Source organism: Haliaeetus albicilla, chromosome 5 (genome assembly GCF_947461875.1).
Source record: "Haliaeetus albicilla chromosome 5, bHalAlb1.1, whole genome shotgun sequence".
Taxonomy (NCBI): domain Eukaryota; kingdom Metazoa; phylum Chordata; class Aves; order Accipitriformes; family Accipitridae; genus Haliaeetus; species Haliaeetus albicilla.
In genome coordinates, this window is record NC_091487.1 from 5,655,074 (window position 1) to 5,667,642 (window position 12,569).

General features: G+C 39.3%; 1 protein-coding gene across 3 annotated transcripts in view; it reads right to left on the minus strand.

The window, feature by feature from the left end:
• Positions 1 to 4,747: 4,747 nt before the first annotated feature.
• Positions 4,748 to 12,569, minus strand: part of EXOC5 (exocyst complex component 5) — a 29,181-nt gene continuing 21,359 nt past the window's right edge. For all 3 annotated transcript variants that reach the window (XM_069783135.1, XM_069783134.1, XM_069783136.1), the window contains 4 exons: positions 11,701 to 11,787; positions 8,897 to 9,005; positions 7,629 to 7,844; positions 4,748 to 7,159 (listed from right to left, as the gene is read on the minus strand). In XM_069783135.1, coding sequence (XP_069639236.1) covers positions 6,971 to 7,159; positions 7,629 to 7,844; positions 8,897 to 9,005; positions 11,701 to 11,787 — 601 coding nt within the window. In that variant the 3' untranslated portion in view covers positions 4,748 to 6,970. The remainder of the gene's footprint in view (positions 7,160 to 7,628; positions 7,845 to 8,896; positions 9,006 to 11,700; positions 11,788 to 12,569) is intronic.

Below are 12,569 nucleotides of genomic sequence, written 5' to 3' on the forward strand. Positions count from 1 at the left end.
AACAAAACAAACCACCAAAACAACAACAACAACAACAAAAAACACACAAAAAGGGAGAGATTCACTAGCCCAGTTGAACTTGTGTCTGCCTGGACAGTGAAGTAATTTTAAAGTCTTCAGATGGATGCATGGATTCTGGCTACTTTGAACTCTGCTGCTGCATGCAATTCAGTTGCTGTCTCCAGACAGACATCCCTTGGAGGGAAAAGCAACAAAATCCATTTTTTCCTGAATACAACGCCATATATACATCTCAGAACAAAACAACTGTCAAGAAACACTTGCAGACAACATGATTCAAGATATCCCTCTAAGACTAGTGGCTCACCCCATGTTGCACTTTTTGCAGCATGGGATTTTCCAGTGACAACAAGACTCAGAGAGGAACCTCTCCTCTTGACCCTCCTTTATAAAAGGAGATACATTCACTGGTTAAACAGACTAACTTTACCCTCAGAGGCTTCCAGAAAAATGCATTAAGAGGGAAAAACGAAAGCCAACATAGCAGAAGACAAAATAGGTCTTAAAAATAAAAAATATAACAGTCATCTTCAGTTAATTCAGGAAAATCCACAGAGGCAATCCACCTATTAAGCACCTAAACCAAGGTTGTATCCCAGTATTAATACAAGGGGCTGTGCTGGGTCTTGGAGGTCTCATTTCAAGATGTTTCCTAACAGGCTAGGGAGATCAGGAGTGGATTTGGATCAGAAATTCCACAAAAGAGCAAAAGTCTTTCTAGGTTGAAGGGTGTTTTTTTGTTGGGTTGGTTTTGTTGGGTTTTTTTTAATGAGAAATTAAAAACACACACACAGAGGGAAACAAAGTTAAGTTAAATCTAGCCCAGATTTACACATTTTAACAATTCACTCTGCTGTCTGTAGAACACAGCAATATAAATATTGCTATCTTTGTTAAAATGAATTATTGACAATTTTAATACATGTTGCACAGTACATATTAATATAGAAAAATACATGTTATCAGCAGTGCAATGTTGACCATGTACTAATCCATTCCACCTGCTCAAATATTAGTGCAAATAATTATATATTTGTAATGCATCATTGCTGTCTAGTTGGAATCTCTGCCTCCAGAATAAATGTCTCTTCTCTGAAGTTGTTTGCTATTATGAGTAAAATGTTATATATTCATACTCAAATTGACTTTGGGTGGATAAGTAAAATGAGCAACCTTCAAAAATCCACTTGTCTAAGACTTAGCAAGTCATTTTAATGAATTGTTTACACTAAAATGAATGTTATAAAAATGTTTCAAACACAAGCTCATGTTAGCTGGCTTCTCTACAACACTCAAATACCACATGTCAAAACAGTGTAGAGTTCAAAATGACCATCTTCAACTGGCAGCATCAACTGAGACGAACCTTAACCACGTCTTTCAGCTGGAGCCATTTACTCCGATACCATGCAGTTTATCTACCTGTGAATCATTTCTGGGGATATCTTCTCTCCACAGTCTCACCTTTTCTTTTCCAAGCAAAGAGGTGGCCTTGATGAGGTCGGACACTTGGTAGAACAACAGCTCCTGTCCCCAACAGACCGATGATCAAAATGGGAAAAGCGGATGTACAACCAAGACACTGCAAGGGCTCGTTTGTGCCGGGATATGCCCTTGGCTAGAAGTGAAGCTGGGATAGAGCTGAGGAGGACCTGGGTAGCTCTGAGAACAGATGAGGTGGGCTTAAGGTGAATAAATTGCAAGGGAAGACTGGGGTGCAATCAGCCAGTCATTAAAGAGGTGGGGAGCAGAAACAGCCCCAAAAACTTAAGAGTCGCGTTGTGCACACAAAGGGGAGGAATGAGGACTGACATCTTAGTCTGCTCTCTCCTCTGTCCTTGCTAAACCCAGGTTTGAGAACAACAAAACACAGCGTGAGGAAGCTTTCAGCAACAGCCACTGCTGCCATGATGCTGCCTCCCAAAACAGCATTTGTTTCTTCACGGTCTGGCTCCAGCAGCCTTATGGACAATTTTGGGTTTCAGTGAAAGAAGAGACAGAAGCTTTAACACTCCAAGAAGAAAAAATTTAAAATATTACCTTTCAAAGAATATTGTTTACAAATAAATAAATTACAAATAAATAAATTACAAGATTTATTAAGCTGTTCTCAAAGATACTATGCAGAGATGGCTCAACTTCACATTTCATTCATGTTACTTTCCTGGCACATTACCTAATGGACAGTGAAGCGGAGATACCTGATACTTTTGCCCCCCATGGCTGGTCCCTTCCATGAAGTTTCAATACAATGCACTGTACAGCCAGGTCAGGGGGGAGAATGTGGAAACAGAGACCTGCAGAGATGAGAGAATATGGGGAAGGTAGAGGAATAAACGGGAGAGGAGCTAAACTCCTTCTCCTCCCAGGCCTCATGTGGACGAAGAACCACTAGATAACACGTAAAGGTCTCCTAGAAGCCATGCTGCAAAGTCAAAGTTTTCTCTCTCTCTCTGATAGTGTGGTAACAGAGGGGAAGGGATAGTGCAATCCTGAGATCTGGAAAGGAAAACAGGGCATAGGGACGTAAAGCTAATAGAATAAAAGTAGAGACCAAGGCTTCCACATACACTAAGGGCTGTATTGACACAGATTAAGCAGTGTCCCATACAAGAGAAAAGACGACAGGCAAACACAGCTGCTTCCCCAGTCTAAGATAACCAGAAGACATGGTATAGAAATCTCCTACCACCAAAAGAAATTAGAATGGAGGAAAAAAAAGACAAGCAAAGCAGTGAACATGACTGGGCAGGAGATCTGGCTCCCTCCCCTTCTTAAAACAGGTGTAGAAACACAGGGAAAGAAAAAACAAACAACGTGCCAGCATTGATGTCCAGAAAGAAAATACTCCAATGTAGATAGCAAAACAGAAATCTTGTCTCCACTTACAACCAGCACAGAGGTGGTGGAAATAATGCCTACAAGCCATTATCCAGCAGAACATGAGGACGGGAAAGGTGCTCCTACCTTTCAGTTGTCCTCTAGAAAAGCAGCTTTTGGTGCTGACGGCTGGCTTATCCTCCCTATGGCTCCTGGGACAAGAAGTACAAAGAAGAGCTGCTACCTGCATCTAAAATTAGACAAGCAATTATTTAGGTATCTGCTTCCTTCATAGAGGAAAAAACAAATTAAGATAGTTATTGCCATGAAACCTTAATGCAAAGAGCACCCCTCTGTTTTGGAATTGGTCGTGGCATCTAAAACTGAGTATGTTAGGTTTACTGTCATGCACATTGAGAAACCTGGAACTACGGGCTTTTGAAGAACAGGCCAACATGTACCCAACCCGTGAAGGAACCCAACGGGCCTCACCCTCTCCAAGGCACTTTGCAAGATGCAGCATTTTTGCCACACATTTGCAATATTTCCTACAGAACTGGAGCAAGCGATTCAGACAGTGCTTAATCACAACACTCCAGCACCAGCTATATGGCAGAGCATTGCTCCTTTGGCAACTGAAATTGTGAGTTATCTGTGGCAGTTAAACACTGAAGCAACCAGTGATTTAAAATGACTTTGTGAAAGCTAAGAGAAAAAAACAACCCCACCAAACCCCAACCCAAGTTCTCTTATCGATTGCAAGATAAACTGACCTGCCACCAGTCAATACCATGCCATTCTGAAATCAAGCAGTCACTTACCATTATCCAGATCAATGCAGTCTTCAAAGAAAAAAAAAAAAGAAAAGCTCAGCTGTGGCAAATTCTCCTTCCCTCCAGTCTGACTGCATATTGCTGATGCATTTCTGCTCCTCACAGTGGGAATAAGCAGTGCTGACATTCATGGCATCACTACCGATCCTTCACAGCAGACGCACGCTCCTGTACGGAGAGCCTCTTCCTGCTGAATCCAACAGTCACAAGATGAACGAACAGCTCCACGGCAAAAGTATTTTAGCCAGTCCCTCTCTAAAGGCTCACTTCATTTCAGGGTGGGACGTAGCTGTGGAGATCTTAATTCCAATCCTGCTTATTCTCCTAGGTTGAAGTGTATGTCAGGTTTCTATTAATCACATCTTAACCTCCTCCTTCCATGTGCTATGCTACTTCATTTAAAACTGCTTTTTCTCCATATCCTTTTAAGTTCATGTCTTCCTTGCTTCTTACCCTCTGTTTCTAAATATCTAGATCTTATTTTTCCAAGCACTTCCATTTCCCAGTTTTTCATATTTTTATTTGTGTTGAGAAGTATTCCTCCAGAACACCAACTCCTTCCTGCCCTCTGTGCATACGCGAACAGAATACAATACCAAATCATGTTAATAAATTATAGGACTTGTAAAAACACAGCTTATTTTCCAGCCTACAACAGTTTACTGCAAAGCCATTTTCACCAATTGTAGACAACATAATTACACACACATACACACACCTCCTCTCAGGCATTCATTTGGCTGCCAGCCTGTTAAATGCTTACATTCTAGGAGCAAACATTAGAAAGGCAATACTTTAACCCATTACATGAACATTAAAAAGGCATATTTGTATTTTGGATAGTACTTTATTGTATTCAGAAGCCACTGGAAATATTTTCCCAAATTACATGCTATAAGAGCTCTAAACTTAAAAACGTGTGAAAATTATAGTTCCCCATCCCATCCCAATCCAACTTGTATTGTAAAGTAAACTTACTGACAACGTAGTCTTCTCTAGAAATAGAAACTCTTTCAGTATGTGCATGGGGAGGTTTTTCAAAGGAAGGGGAAAGGGAAAGCTCACACCAGTGATAAATTTGGTCAGTAAAATTACTTTTATTATTTTTATTTAATTTTTTTTTTTTTTAAATAGAAGGGCTTATACAATTGAGTATAAAGATATTTGAAGAACATGAAAATGAAATGAAAAAAGTGTCTGGAGGGAATTCTTTTTATTGAGGAAGAGCTTACATATCTAAGTTTAAGTATTCACCTACTTTTTGCTGTCTCCTGTTAACAGGCATAATGAAAATATTGCACTGAGCATATGCATGGAAAACACAGCTAATAAAGCAAGAAATATGGTAAATACATTTCACACAACCTTAAAATAATTCAAACAATCATACAACAAATTCTGAAGCACTTCTGTGATCTGCAATCTTAAGATGATGTTCATTGTTCTGAAGTGTTTACAAACTGACACTTTTTTGTAGAAAGATTTTGTATTGGTTAATAAAACCACAGCCTTAAAATTGTTGGCTTTCAGTTACAGAGGTAACAGAGAGGTATCATCTGAATTCACATCAGAGCTTTTGAAAAAAAATGGCAGCAGTACAAGCATGTGCCTCCTCCAGTGTCCAAAACTCTTTGTGGCTTTGCCATGGCCAAGGAATAGAGCTACACAGCTCAACAAAGCAGCCAGTCTCCCCGAATACTTTGAGACAGTCTGGCATCCGTTCTCTTGTTTACTGATACAATGCTCTGCTAAATATAAAATGAAGCAGAAGAACCTCAACTAACCAAGAGAAATTCCACACGTCTGTAAATACTGACTACACCTGGGAATTCATTAATAAAAGAGGAAAATAATTTTATTTGACTGACCCATAAAGTAAAGTCATAGAAATGCTGCTCTGAAGATGGGAGAGAAAGACATTTCCATAACATATGCAGAGCCCACAGTAGAAATAAAGTGTTACAGATGACTTGTTCAGGGATGATTTAAGTCAGATTGAAGACACAAACCACAGCAGTTCCAACCTGTTTTCCACAAGAGCTCGCTCTGAACAAAGGCCTATTTACAACAATTTTCAAGTGCTTGTGGAAAAGCTACCCCAGATGTTTCAAACATCACTGTTGCTTCAATTCACTATATGCACACTACGGGTCCATCCTCAGAAATACCTTGAATAAACACTGGAGCATAACGGACACAAAAGTAGCCTGTCTCCAATATTAAAATTATGATCAGTGGAAGAAAAGCTTTTGCACACTTCAACATTTTATATTGCTCAGGCACTGAGGATCAATTATCTTCAGCACAGAAATTTTCAACTCTAGGTTTGTGCTAGAGCCACTGCCCATTCCTCCCACATATGAAAAACTGAGCTACATTTTATCCTTTCACTTTGTTATAATTTGAATTTATTTACACACAAAAGAAGAGACAGGAGAAAGTTCTCTTATATTAACCTAATCATGGGCACCTTCCCCTTGTAATAAGAATGCCTTAGGCAAGGTAGCTGCATTTACTTTAGGAGCATATATAAAATTCAGCGTGCTGGTATCAAACAGGAACAATAATGTCAGATCATACAATGCCAATACGTTCTGGTGGGCCCTTGAGTATTAGGTACAAAAAAACCAAAGCCAAAGAAACAAACAAAAAATCCCCAAATTTTTCACCACTTTAGTTCTGTTTAGAATGCTACACAGTGAATAAATTACATCTTTCTGGGATAGTGTTGCTTTTACTCCTACATCTCAAAGAAATTCCAAGCTAATTAATTAGAGCAAGAAATTACATTGAGCAGGATAACGTTTTAAATGAAAGAAATGACTTAGAAACACCAATCAAAGATAATTTGATTATGATTAGCTGTGCTGAAGTCTAAGTCATTAAAATTGATGAAGAATGTTTTTACATTGGTCTATTCTATGTAATCCATTACCTACGCTATGCTCTGTAGTTCAAGTCTAACAAATGGTATCTGATAATTCAATATTGAAGACTAAAATACTTTCAATGCACCACTTGCTCTCCTACACTGACATGTTTCCAATTAAAAAAAAAAAAATCAGTAGCAAGTAGATTTGCAAAATTCTTCACTGGGAGAACTTTAGCTTACATGAAATACAATTCAGATTTTTACCTGCTCGCCTTCTACATAGTCATGTTTAAATATGGCTGCTGCTTTATTCTGAACAGTCATTATCCCACCAAAGTTACAACCATGGTTTTGTAAGAAATTATTCCCTGTGCTTTCTAACAGCTGAGGCCTGCCCAAAGGTACAACATTTCTTTCCATGCTCTCAGCTGAAGTGACGAGCAAGACGAGCAGACCTATAATCAACACGCAGCTGAACGAAGGAGTGAAGGATGTTCTTGTCCAGATTAGCAAGTTGTTCTCCTGAGCAAACTTGCTTTAAATTATCCGGGGCTACCACCAGAAGATTGCAAAGTGCATGCAAGGTATCAAAGAGTTGTAACACCAGCGCAATCTGTGGTTAAGAGAAAAGAAAGAAAAACACAGTTATTAAGAGTTAGAGTTGCTTGAAGTCTTATAATACAATGTCCATCTAGATCTTCAAAATACTTCCTCCCAACAGAGGATTCACATCTATCATTCTATCCTCATACGCATAAATATATATAGACACACGCATATATACATCTGTAGGGAGATATGTACACACGCAAAGTTATACGTAGAGCACGTAATAATGCAAACTCAATACTTCTTCAGTATACACACATAGCTTGCAAGCAATAAAATGCTATCAGGAAATGGCTCTTTAGGACATGATAAAGAACTGCTGGTATAGTAACAGAATATATGACATCAGTATACAAAATGGTGATGTTCAAACAGAAACAAACTATTTTTATGAAGACAAAATGTTTGATTAAAAATAAACTCCAGCTACTAATTTTGACGTGGCTTTACATCACCAACCTGTACATGCTTACCTTGAAGTCTTTGGCACACTTTCTATATTCAGCCACATCACAAATAGCTAACATGCCTCCCATGCAACTGTAGGAATATTGCTGTAGGTGTTCATAGATAAGTCGATGAAAACGAACTCCAAGCTCCATCAAAACTGTGTCCACATTCTTACCATCCATAGAATTTCTAATCTTTTCCACCTGCTTTCTAACATAGCCACAGACTTTAACACAAGCCTAAACACACACAAAAAAAAAAAAAAGAAAAAAGAATTAGGTAACTTACTTTCACTTACTTTCTAGAAAACTGTTCTTCTCAAAGTGGCTTCCACATCACCAGCTGAACATCAGTCATCAAGTTTTTAAACTTCCCACAACACATCACTGAAATTAGTCATTTTCCAATTAATAGTTTTCCAACAGTTTTATTTGCCACATAAAGATGCAAAAATGCAAGTAGAAAGATAGATGCAAGGCAATATTCAATTAAGTTACAGTTCACATCAGTTCAGAATAGAACAGTTTAATTTGGGCTTTTAATTCAAACAATAATGAACCAAGAAGTAGGAGGGAGTGATTAAAAAAACCTCGTCAGCTGTAATTATAAACCCAAATTAACAGCCATATAGGCATCTTCACCCTTCCCACATAGTACCAGACTCTACATCCTACTGCTCCACTTCTCACCTTCCCACCTGGCTGCCGGCATTGAGGCAATGCTCTCCCTTCCCATTCATTGTAGTTTGGTCTCTATTCCTCTCTGCATTGCTCCCTAACAAGAGCCTAATGTAATCCAGCACTACAGCTTCTCAGCAGCCTGTAGGCTGGGATTCAGACAGATTCAGTGGTAGAGACAAGGTTCTGCAGCAAAGAATGTTCATGCCATACCTGTGATGCTTTTTCATGCTCCTGCCATTCTAAGGAGAAAAAGTGCCCAGCAACTAGTGAGTACCTGATAATTGATTTTCTGAAACTAAGAGCTAAGAGCTAATTATCTGCTGAAAACCTCCTTCCAAATCTGGGCCTCTTGGGAGGGGAAGGAATGTGACAGTTTGTCCAGCACCTACTGATTTGTGTCTGACACTAGATACAAAACTGCCAATGTTCCTTTTCAGCTTAAGAAAATAGTCCACAACAGTTTGGAGGTGCTTAGCGCAAAATGGAATAGCTAAGTAAATTAATCAAATGCAAATGTTGTTCCTTACCAAACATGTGTTAGAGATCTCGTACCTGATAATACTCATGAGCTTTTGAAGCTATACTGATGAACTGGGACTTAGTTTACTTACATTAGTATATTGAATCAAAACATTGTTTTCATCTTCTGGTTTAAAATCTGTCTTCTTTTGCTCTGCAGCCAAGATGTGCTTCATCTGTCCAATCATACAATTCAGTGTCCTTTAAAGTTACAAACACAGATTGGGTTTTGAAGGGAACATTTTAATTTCCTTGATTTTTATATTTACATATACTAATATGATTCTATACAAAAGTAAGTAGCATAAAGCAATGAGGAAAATCCCCCACTACCTAACGTTTGAGTAATCTACAGATGATACACTAAAAGCAAACATTTATTGTAAGAAGCAAGCAGTGCTAGGACACGTCAAAGGAAGTACTTCATGTAACAGACATGCACACACACATATGCACTCTTCTGAAGTTGCAATGCAATTCTGTGGAGAAGATACAATTGATTTTATGTAAGCAGTTAGGAAAAGGAGAATCAGCCAAAAAAAACCCCAACCACCCTAAAAACTCTTTCCTCCAAGTTCAGTGTCTTGGAGCACAGCACACAGCATGCTGGCCAGCTGGTTTTAAAGGAGACACATTAATTGTAAGGTAATCCATTCAAATCCATTCAGAGAAATTGGATAGCACTCTTCAAGAATGAGGGAATCAGAAAGCTGAAGGAACTATTCAAAAGAGTTTAGTAGAATTAGATCACATTGCATATTATCACATTGCATCAGAAAACACTTGGAAAATGAAGGGGGGCAGGAAAGGAAAAACCTCTTCCTTTGCCAGAGCTTGGTATTTCTCTGCTCTCAGAAATCTAATAGAGTTTTAACAGTGTCATTTACTTCTCTCTTACAGGATTTATCTTTTCAGAACATTATCTAAGGTCAAGGCCCTGGTTTACTTTAAGTCCAAACCAAAGGTCAAACAGTATAGCAGCCGAGAGAGGCTGCATACCTCCCTCAGTGCCTACCTTTGCCAGGAACCTCCCTCTGCATCTCCTTTTTTTTTTCCTCCACTTTTCTTCACCCCCCCCTCACTCCTCCAAACTCCCTGAAGAAAACAGTCAAGGCCATTACGGGCCTTGAAGGATACAAGTTGGGGTGAAGGGGAGAAGAAAATATGTATCCTAAGAGGAAATAAACTCAGGTTTTTCTATTCATAGAGCTCAGACTTGCATTTCAGGTGTAATTCATTCAACAATCCACATACCAATAGAAATTTAAAGAAATTGTATCTTGCATTCTCAATTTCCATTTTCAATAAATACTCCCAGAAGGCTGTTTACACAGAATACATACTGAAATAAAACCAGTTGAACTAATTTTGTTTGGCTAATACATCACTTTTTCAGAGGTAGACAATTGCTATGAAAGGCATTCAAGAAGCTGCTATTGGACTTTTTCAGATTGGATAATGTTGAAACCATCAAGTTTAAAAAATAGAAGCAAATTTGTAAAACTTGATCATTCCTTTAAGCAAGACAATCAATTCTCAACAGCATCAGTGGCACCACAAAACAGCATGTAAGCAGGCACACAGACACATTTTACATGTAACATTCAACTAAAAACTAACCTCTCTCTTCTATGTGCCACAGCACAAATTTTTTGAAGTCTCCAACCACATACCATTTTCCAACAGGGACTTGTTCTCCTAAGTCTTACTATCACTTTTAAGAGATTAATTATTTTACACAAACAGTTACAAACTATTCTAATGCTGATGACCAACCTGTATTTGTCTAGATCTAAGCTTATGGCCTCAATGGTTCAAGTATTTCAAGCTTTCTGTTTAAACCTCTAAGGTCACTTCCAGCAGAAGCAGCTACAATCTCAATTGCTACTTACACATCCCCTACCTCCACCTTTCTTTTTGCACCTACAGAAAACACAGGTGCAAATAACATATCAAATCTCTTCCTCCTCTCTCTGCAGAAAATACCCAGTAGGACACAAATGCAATGCCTGTTTTTCCTATATAGTGCTGTTCTCATCCCTCTCCAGTATGGTGTGATCCTTACAAAAACCTCAGTAATAATTTCCAGAGTAGCCCTCGTTACCCACAGGATGGCTTATTTCCATTACTGCAGAGAGAAAACAGGCACAGAAAGCTTAGGTAACATGTTTTTGGTTGACTAATGCCACCTTGAAATATGGGAACACTACGTGCTTCCAGGACCAAAGTAGGGCATCACACAATAGCTCCATTTCCTAATATTAAGCATGTTAGTTTGTTATTTTCCTCTGCTGCGAAACAGCTATGATTTTAATTTACAGTTTTTATAGCTATCCCTCATTTTTATTTGGGGGGGGGGGGGGGGGGGGGGTGTTGGTGTTGGGGAGGGGAGATTAAACAAGTCACTCACAACCTCAAAGCAAGTCAATGTCAGAACCAAAATTATTCCAGGTCTACAGACTTCTATGACTAGGTCTAATCCATAGCACTGCACAGATTCAAGCAAATCATCTAACCTATTTTTGTCAAACTTTGCTCCTAATGGAAATCCTGCAAGTCTTTAACCTATTTCAATCATCATTCCTCCCTCCTTTGAAGTAGAAAAAAGTAGTTTGAGACAATAAGGTAAAACTGAATTATTGCACTCTTTCAACATAACCAAAATCCTTTAACGTCCTTCCAGAAGTACTTCCAGGTCAGAAATCTGCCATGGAAAATACGACCCTCTAAACAAACAAAATCTAAATTTCCTACACACAATAATGCATACTTATGGAATTTTAAAAAATCAATTTTGTGTTCAGAAATAATTCACCCTTAAAAGGAAAGCTAACGTACATCACAAAGGAGTTTTACAAGAAGTAATGATTAACAGAAAGCTTAAATCTCTACTTGCCTATCAATGCCCATATCCAGCTTCACTTCCATTTGTTCTATGATATCCTTTTTCTTCTGAAGGCATTCAGACAATTTAGGAGAAGAACTGCAACAATATAGAGGGTTGAGCGTGTGACAGTGTTAAAATATCAGAACAAATTTGTCTGCTGGGTCTGCTACTTACAACAGGATTTTGTGAAGATTTCCCATCCCGTCAGAAAGGACTAGTTTAGATGGAGTTAGCTGGCTTCAGAACAACAAATCAACAGCCTGAACAGCCATCTGACCCTGAGCAGGATTTGCCGAGTGCTGACGGGCAGTACTGCAACACACTTCAGGCAGCATTGTGCCTACCGAGCAATGCCTCTCAGCTGCTGCCAGCCCCCGGCAGGCCAGCGAGCAAACCCAGCCTTGCATGCACACTAATTCATGGCACATCAGTGCGCTCTACCTCGAGCGTATCCAGCCCGTGGCTCCCAACAACACGCAGCTTTCACGTACTTCACGTGTGGCTCCCAAGCCATGGCCAGCTGCTCCCTCTGCAGAGCCTGTGAGGTACCCCCAGGAGTCTCAGCAGCCCTGATATCGCCAGCTCACCCCAAGGCGCAGCCACAAACCCCCTCCAGTCCCGGCCTGTAATGCAGTAGTGAAGTCTCTAAAGAGCAACTTGTCTCTCCTTCCTATCAATACTCTTGGAGCTCCCTCTCTCCCATTAGTTCTCCCAGGAACCAGTTGGTTTAACTTCCCTTCTTCCCCCTCCCATTACAGTATCTTATCTTCCCACAACATCAAGCTGAACCACTCCAAAAACAAACTCCTCTTAATAGAAATGAAGAATGAAGAAAATTGCTTTCTTTACTGAAAATGACCATTCACGAAGGAAATGTT